This window comes from Somniosus microcephalus, unplaced genomic scaffold, assembly GCF_052327205.1.
Source record: "Somniosus microcephalus isolate GS21.2 unplaced genomic scaffold, FLI_Smic_1.0 unresolved_chr1, whole genome shotgun sequence".
Taxonomy (NCBI): Eukaryota; Metazoa; Chordata; class Chondrichthyes; order Squaliformes; family Somniosidae; genus Somniosus; species Somniosus microcephalus.
In genome coordinates, this window is record NW_028225179.1 from 151,838,203 (window position 1) to 151,858,722 (window position 20,520).

Sequence of the window (20,520 nt, forward strand, 5' to 3'; positions counted from 1 at the left end):
GAGGTGGCAGACCATCCAGAGACAATGCAGTGTCCACCATCCAGAGAGTCATGCAATAAACACCCTCAGGAAATCTGCCTAATCAGTGCTGCACTACAGAGTAAAGGCACCACTCCCACCCGCCTAGCAGGAGAAATGCTCGAAGGGCAGATGAGTTGAAGAATCAACACTACAATATTGTAGCCCTATCTTGAAGTGGATTTCCCTGCTGGGCATGAAGCAGAAAATTTACCCTTAAATGGGTAAAAGAACCACTGATGATGGGGCAATCAATGGGTAGGGGGCTATCTGAGGGTGCAACATGGTTGCCAACAGGTAAAGGAGGTCAACAGGTCGGAACATGGTGGGCCATTCTCCTGAGCCCCCACCATATAAGGCTGATAGTATTGGGGGAAGCCGGGCCTGTCAAATCCTAGCAATCCCCAATACTACCAGACACTGACTACTCCCAACACTCTTAAACCTGCTCCTCAGTCCTGCTGGATGCCATGTCCCCTTTCTACAACTTCCCTTCTCCCCCCACTCCCAGATCCTGGGACTCCCTCTCGGTGCTCACAGATCCCGAGACTGCAAAGCCAGAACTTCTTAATGCAAAGCATGCCTCCACACACCAAAACTTCCCTCCCCAATTCTCCAAAATCCCAGGACCCTGCTCCCTGATCCTACATACCATGACCTGCCACTATGTTTTCAGAACCCTCCCTGGAACCCCTTCAAAGTACTGCATCCTGAGACTGCATCCCAGTGCTGCCCGAGGCACTCTTCCCAGTGTCCCCCAAACCTTGCGAGACCCTCAATGCCAATAAGTCAATGTCCCCGGTCACCAATGGATTACTTTTGAAATGTGGTCAGTGTTGTTAAGCGACTTTTATATTATCAGAAATGATTAACAATAGTGATTGGTTTTAAGTTGTTTGAAAAAGAGAGCTTAACGTTCAAGCCATTTTAAATGTGGGGAATGTGGTACTATTCAAACACCCTATTCATAACACAGTTCTGAATAACAATGAGAAATACCATGGGAGATCTGCGAATTTATATACAACAGTTTGTGTAAAAGAGAATACCATACCCGACTCAACAAGAGGTTTCCACTGACCTACAAAATAAAAAGGAATTTAGTAAATACATTTTATTTATCTGATTATCAAACATTCAAATAGTACCACATTCCCCACATTTAAAATGGCTTGAACGTTAAGCTCTCTTTTTCAAACAACTTAAAACCAATCACTATTGTTAATCATTTCTGATAATATAAAAGTCGCTTAACAACACTGACCACATTTCAAAAGTAATCCATTGGTTGTAATGTGCCTGGGGAGGTCCCAAGGACATGATAAGGAGCTAGATAAAAGCAAGTTCTTTCTCGGTCTATTGTCAACTCTTATCTCTCTATTTCTCTCCTTTTTTTTTCTCTCCTACCCTGAAGGTGCTGACTTTTGCTGAAGTGTATTTTTATGGGCAGCCAGTATTTCACTTGTGACCATTTCTCATGTACGAGCCTAGACATTGAGTGTTGGCAGGCAAATCCATCATGGAATGCATCACATACAGCCAGTCTTGTCCTGACTTAATGTCCAGCATGCTCACACTTTCTATTAGGGTTCATTGGATAGCAATTGATTCAGATCCCTTGCGTGATGTTATCTCCTTCCCTAGCCCAAGGAGCAAGAATAAATCGTCAACTCATCGCAGACCTTGGATTGAACCTACCACATCTGGTATGAAAAGAAAAAAAAGACTTGTATTTATATAGTGCCTTGCACAACCTCAGGATGTTTCAAAGCGCTTTGCAGCCAGTTAAGTATTTTCTTTTGAAGTATAGTCATTGTTGTAATGTAGGAAACGCAGCAGGCAATTTGCACACAGCAAGCGCACAAAAACAGCAATGAGATCATGACCAGATAATCTGCTTTTTATATAGCAAAACATTCGGAAAATATTTTGAGGCAACTATGGAGTACAGCTGTAAGGAAGTTTTAATCAAAAGGCATACAATAATAACATAGAAACATGTAAGATAGGAGCAGGAGTAGACCATTCGGCCCCTCGAGCCTGCTCCACCATTCAATGAGATCATGGCTGATCATCCAAATTCAGTACCCTGTCCCTGCTTTCTCCCATATCCCTTGATCTCTTTAGCCTTAAGAAATATATTTAACTCCTTCTTGAATATATTTAATGAATTGGCCTCAACTGCCTTCTGTGGTAGAGAATTCCACAGGTTCACCACTCTCTGGGTGAAGAAATTCCTCCTCATCAGTCCTAAATGGCCTACCCCTTATCTTTAGACTGTGACCCCTGGTTCTGGACTCCCAGACCATCGGGAACATTCTTCCTGCATCTAGTCTGTCCAGTCCTGTTAGAATTTTATAAGTTTCAATGAGATCCCCTCTCATTCTTCCAAACTCCAGCGAGTATAAGCCCAATCGACCCAATCTCTCCTCATACGTCATTCCTGCCATCCCAGGTATAAAATATATTATGGCCTGTCATAAGATCTGTCTAACTGGTACAGTGGGTTATTCCTAGCCTTTTAACTCTGGGACCTGGGAACGATATCTGGCAAGATTAATGGGAGGCAAGTCTCCTCCCTCTACTAGCTATCATGGTTCTATATGAAACGACTTTGGGTCAATCTAGTTTCTAGTGGGTGTGTTTGTACAGCATAATGTGCCGACGGGCTGGTACAAATTATATTACCAATGTAAGTCTGAGTGCTCAAAAGAATTTGCGGTGTGGTAAACACAAATGTGACACTGGTAAGCAGCGTGCTGAGGTTTTCTGACTGTCCGTCTGCTGTTTGAGGCCCCTGTGGCAGCACAGGGTTTTGGAAAAGTCCTCCCAATGTATTTAAATCAAATGTCAAAGATTATTCCAAGATATCCTGGTACAGTGAATTGTGCATGAAGAATATGCAGGGGTTCGGTTTATGAGTCTTTGTTTTAAAGTATAGCCATGCTATCAATGCGCAAAAATAACTGAGCCTAACAGATAAAAAATGTAAATGTAATTAATTAAACTTGCAATTACTCCAAAAAACAACATTCTTTGTAGTTAATGAATATTTCAATGTTGGACTCTTACCAAGTTCTATGATAGATTTCTGGAGTTTTAGTTCTGGAAAGATACAACAAAACATTGTAATGAATATTAGAAACTATGACTTAATTAATCAGATGTTCTCACTGAAAAATCATCATATCTATTCAAATTATTTCTATGAAAATCACTTTCACCAATACACCATACATCCACTTCTATCATCTTTAGGTGTTAAGTGATAGATCGTGCTACGGTTCACGTGGTGCTACACTGTGCAACTGGTTTATTTCTACAGAGGATTAAGTGGGAGGTGGAAGATTAAATTAAACAACAGAACATTTTTTGCCAACAATTACTTGAAGAGATGTGGAAAGGAAGGATATCCTTATAAAAGGAAAAGTTTCCAATCGCACACCCAAGCCATAGTGGCTAAATTATTTGAAAAAGATACAAAGAAACATAAGCTGTTATGGAACCAAAAAGATTACAGAAAGAAGAGGGTGTGTGCCATTCATTGGAGGGCAAGTACCCTGAAAAAAAATGAAGGCAGCAGGAAGCAAAACATAATGGAACTGGGAGTCACTAAACATAATGAGAACTGGGAGTCACAAAAGAGTCAGATGAGGATAACATGAGAATAAGCAGAGTATAGGTAGTTAAAGAATGTCTTTGGCTCTCTTTTGGTGAAATGATAGAAGTAGATGTTAAACACCAAACGGGTCCTGTAACGGACAAGTGAATAGAAATTATGGAGTATCAGGAAATGGCAGATGTGATACATGCAATGTCCATATCAATCCTTACAAAGGCTGTGTGGACAAATTCCACACCCAAAGAGTCAAATGCAGACAGGGCACGTGGACCAAATGTGATACACCGCACAATCAAAAAGGAAATAAGCAACAAAATAGATGAGCCGCTAGTTAATATTTTTGGGAGCTTTGTAAATAGAAAGGATTAATGAAGTAACAGCAAAAATAATAAAAGTAACAATTAGGAAGGGTTCATTCTGGTTTCCCTGTTCTTTACACTAATCAGAAACTATGTAGAGGGCACTTTATGTAATATTATATAACATTGCTGATGCCAAGCTATGGGTACAATGTAAGATAATTAGTATTCAAAGTCGGAGTGATTTTAATGTAGATAAATGTACGGCAAAGTACACAGCAATGGGAAACATGAATAGATCTTATTTTATAATATGTTGTGCAATTGTGGGGTTGTTTTAAGCAAAATCAACATAAGTTAAAAGTTTGCTTGCAAAGGTTGAAAAGGGAAAAGATTTGGCCATGATTACCGACTGTTACCCAAGTATCTAATTGAAGTAAAGCAGTTATCAATAATGTAAATTGAGTACTGAATTTATCTATAGGGTAAATAACTGCAAGTTGAAACAGGTACATTTTAACTGTTTAATTGGTCACATTTAAAATACTGGGGGTGAAATTGGTCTTGGGCAGCACCGAATCGGCAGCCCCGCTTACACTCCGTCTGATATTCTTTCCCATTGATTTAATTAAGAAGGAACGTGATCTGGGTTCTTAACAAGTCAATATTCCAGTGCACCAATTCTGGAGCTGATCAGGAAACTGGGCACCCTCACCCTGAAATTTACCATCTATTACTTTAATGATTTTCTGATATTGGCTGAGGTGGGCAAGGGCTCAGGATATCTACCCTATCTTCTTGATACAGAGGCAAACATAATAATAATTTCCTGAATTAATACAACAGCAAAAAGGTGAAACAGAGCTCCATTGGTTCATATTATTCCAGATTATTCTTGCTGCACATTTGCTGAAGAAAATGTTAAAGGCATATTTACAGTAAGAGGGCCATAATCACAGAATATTCAACAGGTAACCTAACTGTGAAAGAGTTGTTAAAAATACTGAAAATTGAGAAGAGTTCTCTATTCAGCAGCCAAGTGGGAGTTGCAACTATTCCTTTCTTTTTCACTTCGATGTTCACTCCCACCCCACCCACCGCCCCCAACATTTAATATTGAAATAAACCTGGTCTCGTTTCCACATTTCGCTGGTATAATCCTGTGGTCCTGAAATTCCACAGGGTTCTTCTTGTCTCCCAACTTAACTTCGATGGAAGATTGGCAGAACATCTAGTGAAACTTCTTTTTTTATGCTGTTTCTCCGGGGATTCCTCCGGTTATCCACCGAAGTTACAGCGGGAGACTGGGAGAATCCCCACGGGATTTCCAGGCCTGTATCTATATTGTCTTTTGTCACGGTTACATTGAGAATTTACCTTTAATGCGTCTATGTTGCTTCACATTCCAATAAATCACAGCAGAAATAGCTGTAATTAGAAGACAAATAGTCAGGAGCAATGGCAGGAGCCAGTCAGGATAAGCAGGGAAGATATCATCTGCAAAGTAAACACCAGTGAATTAGATAATGATATTATCTACAACACATGCAATGGAAATAGTTTTTTAAGAATATCTAATATTAGTAAAAGTTCATGAGGTGGAAAGCCCATGGTTGTTCCGCCAGCCCTGCCGTAACTTCAGCGGGAGTCCGCTGGAACAGCCAGAAATGCCAGCACTGAAGTTTGCTGAATGGCTTGTTGGCGATGGAGCCTCTGCCCACTTCAAACATTGCCACCGATGTTTAATATTATGGTTGCCTCTGTAAGGGCAGGGTCTCCAAAATTGGCATTCACGCAGCCAAATAAATATTTTGAGCTGTCCTCCAACACTTGTATTTCGGGACTGGTGGGACCAACACCCTCGCACTTTCCAACCTCTTTGTCCGGCAGGGTGCCCCAAATGTGCCCCTAGCCGGCCAAAGCCCTTTAAATTGTGGGACCTCCCCCTAATGCTGTGAATTTTGGTGTAATCAGCAGCAGAGCTGAGGGGCTGGTGCATCACAACACGTACTGAGATATGGCACCCTGCAAATTTTTGGGGCCTAAGTTTGTAAACTATATTTGTCTAGGCCACATTCAACAGCAACAACTTGCAAAGTGCTTCACAGAGGCGTAATCATAGGATTACATCGGATATACGGCACAGAAACAGGCCATTCGGCCCAACCAGTCCATGCCGGCATTTATGCTCCACTCCAGCCTCCTCCGGTCTTTCCTCATCTAAATCGATCAGCATAATCCTCATAATCAGACAAAAATGGATGCGAAGCCAAAGAAGGATATAATAGGGTTTTATGAAAGGTCTTAAAGAAGGAGAGGAAGGTGGAAAGGCAGAGGGCTTTAAGTAAGGAATTCCAGAGCATGGGCCTAGATGGCTGAGGCACAGCTGCCAATGGTGGGGCAGAGAGGGAGGGAAGTGCAAAATGAAAGAGGAAGAACAGAAAGTTCGGAGGGGTCTGTAGGGCTGGAGATTAGAAAGAGAAGGAGGGATGAGTTTATTAAGGCATTTAAACATGAAGATGAGAATTTTAAATCTGAGGCATTGGGGACTGGGAACCAACGAAAGTCAGCGAGGACAGAGGTGATAGGCGAGCGGGACAGTATACAGGCAGCAGATTTGGGATGAGCTAAGATTTACTGAGGGTGGAGGAGGAGAGGCCGGCCAGGAGAGCACTGGAAGAGTTGGGTCTGGAGGTGACAAAGAGCATGGATGAGGGTTTCAGCAGCAGATGCGCTGAGGCAGGGGCAGGTGATGTTATGGAGGTGGGAGTAGGTGGACTTTCTGATGGAGAGGATAAGGGGTCCAAAGCTCATCCTGGGGTCGAATAGGACACAGAGATTGCGAAAAGTCTGGTTTAGTTTAAAACAACAGCCGAGGAGGGGGATGGAATCAGTGGTGAGGGTAGAGTTTGTGGCAGGGCCCGAAGATATGACTTCAGTCTTCCCAATGTTTAACTGGAGGAAATCACGCTTCATCCAAGACTGGATATCGGACCAGCAGTTTGAGAACATAAAGGTAATGGAGGGGTCGAGACCAATGTTCCAGGGATCCCGCGCAGTCGGCTTGCTGGATTTTTAATACAAGAACTGCACATGCGCAGTATATTGAAAATACGTTAGTGGGAACATTGGTCGAGGCAGATGGTGGCAAAATAGTCGTCAGCGTACATGTGGAAGCTGACCCCAAGTCTTCAGATGATGTCACCAAAGCACAGCATGTAGATGAGAAAGATGTGGAGGCCACGGTAATGGTGCGGGGGTGGGAAGAGAAGCCATTGCTAGTGATGCTCTGGCCAAGACTGGATAGACAAGAGTGGAACTAAGTGAGGGCAAATCCCACTGAGTTGGACAACGGAGGAAAGATGTTGGAGGAGGATGGTGTGGTCAACTATGTCAAAGGCTGTGCAGAGACGGAGGAGGGTCGATGCACCACAGTCACAGTGGATGATAGAACATAAGAACTAGGAGCAGGAATAGGCCATTTGGCCCCTTGAATCTGCTCTGAAATTCAGTAAGATCATGCTTGATCTTCTACCTCAACTCCACCTACCCTTACTATCCCCATATCCCTTGATTCCCTTAGTATCCAAAATTATTTCGATCGCTGCCTTGAATATACTCAACAACTGAGCCTCCACAGCCCTCTGGGGTAGAGAATTCCAAAGATTCACAGCCCTTTGAGTGAAGAAATTTCTCCTCATCTTAGTCCTAAATGGCTAACCCCTTATTCTGAGATTGTGACCCCTGGTTCTAGGCTCCCCAGCCAGGGAAAACATCCTCCCAGCATCTACCCTGCGAGGCCCTTTAAGAATTTATATGTTTCAATGAGATGACCTCCCAAATTCTAGGGAACATAGACCTAGTCTACTCAATCTCTCCTCATAGGACGATCCCCCCATCCCAGGAATCAGTCTAGTGAACCTTTGTTGCACTAGGAGCAGGAGTAGGCCATTTGGCCCCTCGAGCAAGTATATCCTTCCTCAGGGAAGACGACCAATACTGTACACAGTACCCCAGGTGTGGTCTCACCAAGGCCCTACATATTTGCAGTGACTTCTTTACTCTTATACACCAATCCCTTTGTGATAAAGGCTAAGATACCATTTGCTTTCTTAATTGCTTGTTGTACCTGCACGTTAAATTTCTGTGATTTTTTTTATTCGTTTATGGGATTTGGGTGTCGCTGGCAAGGCCAGCATTTATTGCCCATCCCTAATTGCCCTTGAGAAGGTGGTGGTGAGCTGCCTTCTTGAATTGCTGCAGTCCGTCTGGTGAAGGTGCTCCCACAGTGCTGTTAGGTAGGGAGTTCCAGGATTTTGACCCAGTGACGATGAAAGAACGACGATATACTTCTAATTCAGGATGGTGTGTGACTTGGAGGGAAACTTGGAGGTGGTGGTGTTCTCATGCGTCTGCTGCCTTTGTCCTTCTAGATGGAAGAGGTCGCGGGTTTGGGAGGTGCTGCCGAAGAAGCCTTGGTGAGTTGCACCTTGTAGATGGTACACACTGCAGCCACGGTACGCCGGTGGTGGAGGGAGTGAATGTTTAAGGTGGTGGATGTGGTGCCAATCAAGTGGGCTGCTTTGTCCTGGATGGTGTCAAGCTTCTTGAGTGTTGTTGGAGCTGCACTCATCCAGGCAAGTGTTAGGAGGTGAATCACTCGGCGCAGAATACCCAGCCTCAGACCTGCTTTTTTAGCCACAGTATTTGTGGCTGGTTCAGTTAAGATTCTGGTCAATGGTGACCCCCAGGATGTTGAATGGGGGATTCAGCAATGGTAATGTTGTTGTATGTCAAGGGCTTGGGGGGTGGGTGATTAGACTCCCTCTTGTTGGAAATCCTGCAGCGATGTCCTGGGGCTGAGATGATTGGCCTCCAACAATCACAACCATCTTCCTTTGTGCTAGATATGACTCTAGCCAGTGGTGAGGTTTCCCCATGATTCCCATTGACTTGAAATTTACTAGGGCTCCTTGATGCCACACTCAGTCAAAATGCTGCCTTGATGTCAAGGGCAGTCAGTCTCACCTCACCTCTGGAATTCAGCTCTTTTGTCCATTTTGGACCAAGGATGTAATGAGGTCTGGAGCCAAGTGGTCCTGGCGGAACCCAAACTGATCAGCAGTGAGCACTCTTGACATTGTCTATCCAGCACTTCCTTGGTCTTCCTGGGCTTCTTGTTCCATGTACCTCTGTATTCAGGGCCACAAAAGGTATTCTAGCTGTTTCCACTCATGAAACGTGCCCAAACCATCACAGTCCTCCTTCTTGGATCTTTTGGAGAAGTGTTGTTGCTTGTCTGAGTAATGTTCGTATTATGTTTTTGATTCTTGGCATCCTGGACATGTCTAGTATTCCTCTCAACCAACTCATCTTTTCTCATGTTCCAGCACTCAGTTCCTAAATTGCTACTCTCCCATTGGAGGGGACCTCACCCTTTATGCAATTGAGCCTTTCCCTGGGATTTGAGGCAGTGTCAGTACTGGGGCAGACTGTTGGCCCGAAGTCTCACCCCGCCACACTTCTGGCAGTACTCCAGGATCATACTGCTTCCATAAATAAGTGTTTATTATAGGTACATGTAAATCAATCATCAATTCCAATACAGTTCTATCTGTTTATGCCAACATTTTGGGGACAATGTTCCTGCTAAGCTGTGTGAAATTGTGAATGGGCCACACGCACCCAAAAAAAGAGGGGGACCATTGTTTGGGGACCTTTCAAGTTTTGTTACATTGAATTTGCAGAAGTCAATCAAGAGGGTGAAGGAGTTTGTTCGTCTAGGTCGGGTGTCAAGATAAGCGGTAAATGACGTAAGCCTTTAATGCTGTCAGAGACTTGTCAACTTAAGTGGCCAGAGTTTGTCAATGTCGGCATAAATGGCAAGTTTTTTATTTAAATATACAGAGAAGGCACTGGGACTGGGACTTTTTTTCAAATGTACGCAGGATGTTGACAAACGGTTTTGAGATAAGCAAGATAACAGTGTATTAACACCTCATGGACCATCATACAGGGGCACCTTGGGGAACAGCTAGTCTTATGGTTTGATTTATGGTAGACTTTAAATCAGCTTTCCCTTTACTGATTAAACATTATAATTTACAAACCTGATATCCCAATAATTGCTTCTTGTTCTGTTTTCAACAGTTTGCTCCGTATAAGACACTTGAACCGGTTTGTTGAATCTCTTGTTATTCCAATGTTGCTCTGGACATTTACAAGACCATTAGAGTCCTGGTGGTATTGTGTTTCAGCCTGTATTAAATTATGTCCATCCCCACTAATCCACTGTATCTCCGGTTCAGGGTACCATCCACTGGATTTGCACACAAGCTGAATTCCATTTTTATGATATCCCTTCATCTGAATCCAGGGCTCGCACCCCAAACCTGCAATAGTCAGTGAACAGATTGAGAAATAACAACTGTTAGGAACAACAACAACAACTTGTATTTATATGGTACCTTATTGCAGTAAAACGTCCCAAGAACACTTTCTATAGCCTATGGGAAATATTCATTTAATGTTATTGATAGATATCTAATCATAGCCTAGTTATGACATGACTTTAATGGGATTATGAAGTAAATTTCTTCTCAAGATATGTCCTTATAGAATAGTGATGATTAAATAATTAATGTCAATCAGTTGTTCAGACTAATTAGCTCCCACTTAGACGAGGTAGCAGAGGGCACCCGATACCCATGGAATTGTACTCCAGCAAGGCATAAATACTTTCAAGAGGAGAGGAAGGGGGGAAACTGGAGAGACAAAAAAATCCATATATTACTGATTAATTATACAACCGCTGGGGGGCAGATGATACTTACAGACCCTAGAATAATAATTCTGGTGGTGCCAATGGATTTTCAAACTTCTGCCTGTCATGTTCTCCCTGCTATGACCCCATTCCAAGTCCTGGGCATGGAGTTATTTATATATTAGGGTTGGGCACTTGCATCAGTAGCAGTGCTGTGGGGTGCCCAACCAGCAGGCCTCTTGGGATATCAGTCAGGTATGTTCTCATCAGGTGGTATGTCAGAGGACCATCAAGCACCACATTTTTCGTCATTACCACTTTGGCAATGATGGATTTAAGACAGAGTTATCAGTGTTGATAAGGAAGACAAACAGCTGGATGGCAAAAGAATACAGATACGATTGATTGGCAGTACAACATTGGTAGATTTTGTCATTTTATTGGTGCCTGGAAAAATTCTGCTGAGCTCCCAGGGGCTGCCTGTCCCTTAAAGATTCTGCAAGCATCCATCTCCTGCAGCAGCAGCCATTTCTCATAATTCCTCCCCCATGACGAGCTCCCAAGCACAGGCAGGAATCCTGAATAATATTTGCATAAGGATGACCCTGGAAATGTCACCAGGGTTCGCAGTGGATCAGTCAGGCAGCACAATACACACCCTGCCACACTCAGAAGGGTCCAAGCGTAACACTGGAGGCTGAGAAATTGAGAGATGAGGTGTGTTGGTCTCAAAAAGAGCAGGAGTGGGTCCCACTAGGAGGTGGGGGTCCAGGCCTCTTACAAAGGGGAATGAGGGGCAGAACTATGGGGTTTCCAAGAAGGCAGCTAAGCGCCAGAGTTTCCAGCAGCCTGGGACAGGCAGCAACCTGAGATGTTTCCCTAGTAGCGTGGGCACCTGTCAGTCCCAAGTAATGAGGTGCCCACCTACTCGGCCCTCAAAATCAGCAGAGTCAGTGCTGGAGGGCACCCTCGAACACAAGACCAGTGTAATGGTCAGGATCACATCCTGCACATTTTCAGGATCAACACCTAATGGCACTATTCAAAGAGCTGAACGTTCTCCCGATGTTTGGCCAACACCATTCAAAGAAGGATTAACTGGTTACTTGCTATACATGGGATCTTGCTCCTTAAAACCTACCTCTTTGACCAAGTTTTTTTGTCACCTGTCCAAATATCTCCTTATGACCACATTGACCGACATCACAACAGTGACTGTACTTCACAATTAACAAACACTTGGTGCTGAGAGAGGCCGACAGGATGAGTTATTTGGCTGAGAGAAGATAAGGAAACATGTGTTGACAGAACAGGAAATCGACACCAAGACTGAACCTGAAGCGGCAAGACCAAACTAGTAAGCATGTGCATGTGGTGTTGTTTGCAGAGGATTTAAGTCGATACATAAGAACATAAGAAATAGGAGCAGGAATAGGCCAATCGGCCCCTCGAGCCTGCTCCGCCATTCAATAAAATCATGGCTGATCTGATCCTAACCGCCAATCTACTATCACAGAACCATCTCCTGAATCTAACAGAATTAGACACACGAAATAGGAGCAGGATCAGGCTACACGGCCCCTGGGCCCGCTCCGCTACCCACAGGGCCATGACCGATCCGAACCTAGACTCATGCCCAAATTCCTGCCCGCTCCCCGTAACCCTTAATTCCCTTTACTCCTAGGAAACTGTCTATTTCTGTTTTAAATTTATGTAATGATGTAGCTTCTACAGCTTTTTGGGGCAGCATATTCCATGGACCTACCACCCTCTGAGTGAAGTAGTTCCTCCTCATCTCAGTTTTGAAAGAGCAGCCCCTTATTCTAAGACTATGCCCCCTAGTTCTAGTTTCACCCATCATCGGGAACATCCTTCCCGCATCCACCCGATCCAACCCCTTCACAATCTTATATGTTTCAATAAGGTCGCCTCTCATTCTTCTGAACTCCAATGAGTAGAGTCCCAATCTACTCAACCTCTCCTCATATGTCCATCCCCTCATCCCCGGGATTAACCGAGTGAACCTTCTTTGTACTGACTCGAGAGCAAGTATGTCTTTTCTTAAGTATGGACACCAAAACTGTATGCAGTATTCCAGGTGCGGTCTCACCAATACCTTGTACAACTGAAGCAATACCTCCCTATTTTTATATTCTATCCCCCTAGCAATGAAAGCCAACATTCCATTGGCCTTCTTAATCACTTGCTGCACCTGCATACTAACCTTTTGAGTTTTGTGCACCAGGACCCCCAGATCCCTTTGTACTTCAGTACTTTCCAGTTTCTTGCCATTAAGATAATAACTTGCTCTACGATTTTTCCTGCCAAAGTGCATAACCTCACACTTTCCAGTATTGTATTCCATCTGCCAAATCTCTGCCCACTTACTTAGCCTGTCTATGTCCACTTGCAGGTTTTTTATGTCCTCCTCACTCACTACTTTCCCTCCCATCTTAGTATCATCTGCAAACTTTGATATGTTACACTCGGTCCCCTCCTCCAAATCGTTAATATAGATTGTAAAGAGTTGGGGACCCAGCACTGACCCCTGCGGAACACCACTAGTTACTGATTGCCAGTCTGAGAATGAACCATTTATCCCAACTCTCTGCCTTCTGTTAGATAGCCAATCCTCTATCCATGCCAGAATATTACCCCCAATCCCGTGATTTTTTATCTTAAGCAATAATCTTTTGTGTGGCACCTTGTCAAATGCCTTTTGGAAGTCTAAATACACTACGTCCACTGGTTCCCCTTTATCCACCCTATATGTTACTTCCTCAAAGAACTCCAGCAAATTTGTCAAACATGACTTCCCCTTCATAAAACCATGCTGACTTTGTCCTATTAAATTATGATTATCCAAACGTCCTGTTACTGTCTCCTTAATAATGGACTCCAAAATTTTACCTACCACAGATGTTAGGCTAACCGGTCTATAGTTTCCAGCCTTCTGTCTACTGCCCTTTTTAAATAAGGGTGTTATATTAGCAGTTTTCCAGTCTGCCGGGACCTTTGCTGAGTCCAGGGAGTTTTGGAAAATTATTACCAATGCAGCCACAATCTCTACCGCCACTTCCCTCAAGACCCTAGGATGTAAGCCATCAGGTCCAGGTGATTTATCCGCCTTGAGTCCCATTATTTTACCGAGTACCACTTCCTTAGTGATTTTGATCGTGTTTAGCTCCTCCCCCCCTTTAGCCCCCTGTTTGTCCAGTGTTGGGATATTCTTAGTGTCCTCTACTGTAAAGACTGATACAAAGTATTCATTCAGTGTTTTTGCCATCTCCATATTTCCCACCATTAATTTCCCGGTCTCATCCTCTAAGGGACCAACATTTACTTTAGCCACCCTTTTTCTTTTTATATAACTATAAAAACTCTTACTATCTGTTTTTATATTTTTTGCTAATTTACTTTCATAATCTATCTTCCCTTTCTTAATCAATCTTTTTGTTATTTTTTGCTGTCTTTTAAAGTTTTCCCAATCCTCTATCCTCCCACTAGATTTGGCTACCTTATATGCCCTTGTTTTTAGTCGAATACTATCCTTAATTTCTTTACTTAGCCACGGATGGCTGTCTTTTCTTTTACACCCTTTTCTTCTCGGTGGAATATATTTTTTTTGGAAGTTGTAAAATAACTCCTTAAATGTACACCACTGATCATGTATCGTCTTACCCTTTAATCTATTTTCCCAATCCACTCTACTCAATTCCGCTCTCATACCTTCATAGTCTCCTTTATTCAAGCTTAGCACGCTTGTTTGAGATCCAACCTTCTCACCCTCTAATTGAATATGGAATTCAACCATGTTATGGTCACTCATTCCAAGGGGATCCTTTACTAGGACATTTTTAATTAATCCTATCTCGTTACACAGGACCAGATCTAAGGTTGCTTGCCCCCTGGTCGGTTCAGTTACATACTGCTCAAGAAACCCATCCCTAATACACTCAATGAACTCATCCTCAAGGCAGCACTGCCCAATTTGATTTGTCCAATTAATATGATAGTTAAAATCCCCCATAATTATAGATGTTCCCTTATTACAAGCTTCAACTATTTCCTGATTGATACTCCGTCCAACAGAGTTGCAACTGTTCGGAGGCCTATAGACTACGCCCACTAGTGTTTTTTTCCCCTTATTATTCCTTATCTCCACCCAAATTGTTTCATTATCCTGATCTTTTGACCCAATATCATTTCTCTGTATTAGTGATTCCTTCCTTTATTAACATAGCCACCCCACCTCCCCTTCCTTCCTGCCTGTCCTTCCTGATCGTTAAATAACCTGGTATGTTTAATTCCCAGGCAGTCACCCTGCAGCCATGTTTCTGTAATGGCCACAAGATCATACCCATATGTAGTTATTTGTGCCATTAATTTGTCTATTTTGTTACGAATGCTACGTGCATTCAGATAGAGAACTTTCAAAGATGTTTTGTGACACTTAGTTCCTGCATTTGCCCTATTTATTACTTTACCTTTTACTCCATACCTTCTGCCCCTTCCTGACACGCTCTGGTTTTTAATTTCCCCACTGCTACCAAAGTCTATGACCTTCTCTGTTGTCATTTTTATTATTTTCTCTCTAGGAACCTCCCCCCCACTAGTTAGTTTAAAGCCCTCTCTACAGCCCTAGTTATATGATCCACCAGGACTCTAGTCCCAGCACTGGCCAAGTGAAGCCCGTCCCAACGGAACAGCTCCCTCCTGCCCCAGTACTGGTGCCAGTGTCCCAGGAAGCAAAACCCATTTCTCCCACACCAGTCTTTGAGCCACGCATTTAACTCTCTAATTTTATTTGTCCTAGCCAAATTCGCTCGTGGCTCAGGTAATAATCCAGATTATTACCCTTGAGGTTCTGTTTTTTAATTTGACCTCTAGCTGCTCATACTCCCTTAACAGAACCGGCTTCCTAGTCCTATCTACGTCGTTTGTACCAACATGGACCACGACAACTGGATCCACCCCCTCCCACTGCAAGTTTCTTTCCAGCCCAGAGGAGATGTTCTTAACCCTGGCACCGGGTAGGCAACACAGCCTTCGGGACTCTCGCTCTTGGCTGCAGAGAACTCTATCTATCCCCCTAATAATACTATCCCCTACCACTACATCATTTCTATTTACTCCCCCCTCTTGAATGGCCCCCCGTTCCACGGTGCTGTGGCCAGATTGCTCATCCTCCCTGCAGTCCCTGCTCCTATCCCCACAGGGAGTAAGAACCTCGAACCTGTTGGACAAGAGCAAGGGCTGCGGCTCCTCCAACACTACCTCCTGGATCCCTGTACCTGCTTCACTCGTAGTCACACCGTCCTGTCCCTGACCATGGGCTACATCTGAATTAATTATCTTCATAGGTGTGACCACCTCCTGATACACAGAGTCCAGGTACTTCTCCCCCTCCCTGATGTGTCGCAGTGTCTGAAGCTCAGACTCCAGCTCATCAACACGGAGCTGGAGTTCCTGTAGCAGCAGACTCTTGTCACAGATGTAATCACCGTGAGCCTCAATGGGGTCTACCGGCTCCCACATCTCGCAACAGTAACACATCACCTGCTCCATTCTATGTAATTAATTTTAAAAAATTATTGTTAGTTATGGACACCCTCTGCCCGATTATAGATGCTAGTATCCCCTTTAATTAATTGGATTTAAATTAAATCCATCCCTCTAATTACACCAGTTAAATGGTTTACCAACAGTCACTCTGCACCAGAAAGGCCTTATTAACTACAACCCACAGAGTTAAAGTTTGAAAAGAGCACCTAACACCCCACTTACCCTAACTCACACTTACCCAAACTCACAGCACTCTCTGCTGACTCGCACTCAATGCTTGCTTGCACTAGCAATGGTCTTTTTATACTGTTTGTTTGTTTACAGCCAAATGAGTCACCCCTGCTGATTGGTTAGAAAACTGGTTTCCACTGCCTGCTGTGCCAATTTACTCCTACTGCAGTGTTACCTTGTTTTACTCTTCTTAAACCAACAGAATCCCAAATATTTAACTTTTCCCCTTTACTTAAACTGCTTAAGTAATCTTATCAAGAATGATTTAAAGAGAAATAACAATTAAAGAACTCTCACACTTACCCAAACTCACAGCACTCTCTGCTGACTCGCACTCAGTGCATGCTCGCATACAAATGAGATCAAATCAAAGTGCAAGAGGCCAGTGGAGTGAGAAGGCAGCTGTAAGTAGCAGGAGTTTGACCTGAACTTCAGTTTGGAATTGAAGTGTATTTCAGTATTCAAATCCTTTGACTGTGTTTACTATGCCAGGTTAGTGAAAACCACATTGTATGGAATTTGCATGATGTGGGAGTTTCTGGAAACTATAAGGGAGATTTCCCATTTCCATGTTCTCAACTTGTGCCAGAAGCATCCATCAGGAATGTGTAACCCCAGCCTGGATTTACTCCCTAAGCCTCTCCACATCTCTCTCTCTCTCTCTCCTCCTTTAAGATGCTCCTTGGAACCTATCTCTTTGACCAAGTTTTTTTGTCCCCTCTCCTAATATCTCATGTGGCTCGGAGTCAAATTTTGTTTGATAACGCTCGTGTGAAGTGCCTTGGGATATTTTCCTACTTTAAAGGCCCTATATATGTAGCCTGCTCCTCTTTCAATACTGTTGGACTCTGCCCTTCAATGATCCAAGACCCACCCCCATCCTAATTGACCCTAGGATCCTTTTCCTCAGTCTCTGTTTCCCCCTCACCTCCTCCCCAGATCCCAGAACCTCCCATATCAGTGTACCAAGGCTCCCTGCAATGGTGCTACATAGATACAGAAGGCGATAAAAAGGGCAAACTGAATCTCTGGTTTTGTATCTAGCAGTATTGCTCGACCCACAGATCGCATCACAGTACTGGCAGAGTCCGGGTTCCCTTCCCAGTGCTCTTAATCTCAGGGACATACTCAATGCTGAAATGTCAGTGTCAGTAATAATTCTTGATATAACATCCCAGTTCTTTTAAACTTCTGAGTCACCGCGAGAAACCCCACTGGACATGTACATTAATTATCTAGATGAGGAATTGTAAGAACAATATTGAATTTGCGAATCTGTATCTAGACAAATACAACACAAAAGGAAGGAGGTAATGTTGAACTTGTACAAGACTTTAGTTGGGGTTGTATGTATAGTTTAGGACACCTCATTATAGGGAGATGCTAAAGCAATGGAAAGGTGTATCACAGAATCACTACGATGAGGGACTACAGTGATGAAAAGAGACTCGAGAAGTTAGGGCTTTTCTCGGGGCAGCTGAGAAGGTTACGAATGACTTGATAGAGGGTGTTTAATTTTATGAAAAATTATAATAAGGTAAATAGAGATAAGACCATTCCCATTGGTTGGCAACACCGTAGAGAGGGCTCAAATTTAAGATAAGTCACAAAGAATTAATGGGTAGTTAGAAGGGGGTAATTTTGACAAGGCAATTAGGGCTGGGCAATAAATGCTGGCCTTGCCCATGACGCCCACATCCCAGGAATGAATACAAAACCTAACCCGCCCGATTTTACTCTCCATTTAAATCAACGGAGAGCTATATTGGGCGGGGTGTAAAACCAGTGTTCCACCCAATCCCGTGGGAATCCCACCCAGTGAGTTAAGTTAAAATTACCCCCATGTCTTTACACAAGGGGTGGTTAGAATTTTTTCCAGACATGTATTAATAATGGAGAAGTAGCTAAGAACTGAAGGATAGTAAGTATAGTTCCAATATATATATTTTTTATTCGCTTATGGGATCTGGGTGTCGCTGGCATGGCCAGCATTTATTGCCCATCCCTAGTTGCCCTTGAGAAGGTGGAGGTGAGCCGCCTTCTTGAACCGCTGCAGTTCATGTGGTGAAGGTACTCACACAGTGCTGTTAGGTGGGGAGTTTTGACCCAGTGACGATGAAGGATCGGCGATATACTTCTAAGTCAGGATAGTGTGTGACTTGGAGGGGAACTTGGAGGTGGTGGTGTTCCCATGTGCCTGCTGCCCTTGTCCTTCTCGGTGGAAGAGGTCATGGGTTTGGGAGGTGCTGCCGAAGAAGCCTTGGCGAGTTGCTGCAGTGCATCTTGTAGATGGTACACACTGCAGCCACGGTACGCCGGTGGTGGAGGGAATGAATGTTTAAGGTGGTGGATGTGGTGCCAATCAAACAGGCTGCTTTGTCCTGCATGGTGTCAATCTTCTTGAGTGTTGTTGGAGCTGCACTCATCCAGGCAAGTGGAGAGTATTCCATCACACTCCTTACTTGTGCCTTGTAGATGATGGAAAGGCTTTGGGGAGTCAGGAGATGAGACACTCGCTGCAGGATACCTAGCCTCTGACTCGCTATTGTTGCCACGGTATTTATGTGACTGGTCCAGTTAAGTTTCTGGTCAATGGTGACCCCCAGGATGTTGATGGTGGGGGATTCGGCGATGGTAATGCCGTTGAATGTCAAGGAGAGGTGGTTAGACTCTCACTTGTTGGAGATAGTCATTGCCTGGCATGAAGGTTACCTGCCACTTATCAGCCCAAGCCTGAACGTCATCCAGGTCTTGTTGCATGTGGGCATGGACTGCTTCATTATCTGAGGAGTTGTGAATGGCGCTGAACATGTGCAGTCATCAGCGAACATCCCCATTTCTGACCTTATGTTGGAGGGAAGGTCATCGATGAAGCAGCTGAAGATGGTTGTGCCTAGGATACTGCCCTGAGGAACTCCTGCAGCGATGTCCTGGGGCTGTGATGATTGACCTTCAACCACCACAACCATCTTCCTTTGTGCTAGGTATAACTCCAGCCAGTGGAGAGTTTTCCCCCGATTCCCATTGACTTCAGTTTTACTAGGGCGCCTTGATGCCACACTCGGTCAAATGCTGCCTTGATATCAAGGGCAGTCACTGTCACATCACCTCTGGAATTCTGCTCCTTTGTTTGGGCCAAGGCTGTAATGAGTTCAGGAGCCGAGTGGTCTTGGCGGAACCCAAACTGGGCATCAGTGAGCAGGTTATTGGTGAGTAAATGCCGCTTGATAACACTGTCGATGACACCTTCCATCACTTTGCTGATGATTGAGAGTAGACTGATGGGGTGGTAATTGGCTGGATTGGATTTGTCCTGCATTTTGTGGACAGGACATACCTGGGCAGTTTTCCACATTGTCGGATAGATGCCAGTGTTGTAGCTGTACTGAACAGCTTGGCTAGAGGCGCGGCTAGTTCTGGAGCACAAGTCTTCAAATAAGCCTGAAACATAGAAGATAGGAGCAGGAGTAGGCCATTCGGCCCCTCGAGCCTGCTCCGCCATTTAATGAGATCATGGCTGATCATCCAAATTCAGTACCCTGTCCCTGCTTTCTTCCCATATCCCTTGATCCCTTTAGCCTTAAGGAATATATCTAACTCCTTCTTGAATATATTTAATAAATTGGCCTCAACTGCCTTTTGTGGTAGCAAATTCCACAGGTTCACCACTCTCTGGGTGAAGAAATTCCTCCTCATCTCTGTCCTAAATGGCTTACCCCTTATCCTTAGACTGTGACCCCTGGTTCTGGACTCCCCGGCCATCGGGAACATCCTTCCTGCATCTAGTCTGTCTAGTCCTGTTAGAATTTTATGTTTCAATGAGATCCCCTCTCATTCTTCTAAACTCCAGCGAATATAAGCCCAATCAACCCAAACTCTCCTCATACATCATTCCTGCCATCCCAGGTATCAGTCTGAAAGTTAAAATAAGGACTAAAGCATGACCCCAAGAATAACAGATCTAAGCTCTATAATTCTGCAGGGGTTCTCCTGGTTTCCCGCTGTAGCTTTGGTGGAGGACT

General features: G+C 43.9%; 1 protein-coding gene and 1 pseudogene across 4 annotated transcripts in view; both read right to left on the reverse strand.

The window, feature by feature from the left end:
• The window catches only part of LOC147096259 (butyrophilin-like protein 2), a 397,171-nt pseudogene that overhangs the window by 346,562 nt on the left and 30,089 nt on the right, over window positions 1-20,520 (reverse strand). The window lies entirely within an intron of this gene.
• Window positions 1-20,520, reverse strand: part of LOC147096260 (butyrophilin subfamily 1 member A1-like) — a 61,976-nt gene that overhangs the window by 31,979 nt on the left and 9,477 nt on the right. For 2 of the 3 annotated variants that reach the window (XM_085975108.1, XM_085975111.1), the window contains 4 exons: window positions 10,050-10,331; window positions 5,317-5,436; window positions 3,091-3,123; window positions 1,073-1,099 (listed from right to left, as the gene is read on the reverse strand). In XM_085975108.1, coding sequence (XP_085831234.1) covers window positions 1,073-1,099; window positions 3,091-3,123; window positions 5,317-5,436; window positions 10,050-10,331 — 462 coding nt within the window. The remainder of the gene's footprint in view (window positions 1-1,072; window positions 1,100-3,090; window positions 3,124-5,316; window positions 5,437-10,049; window positions 10,332-20,520) is intronic. The other variant, XM_085975109.1, reaches the window with a different exon arrangement.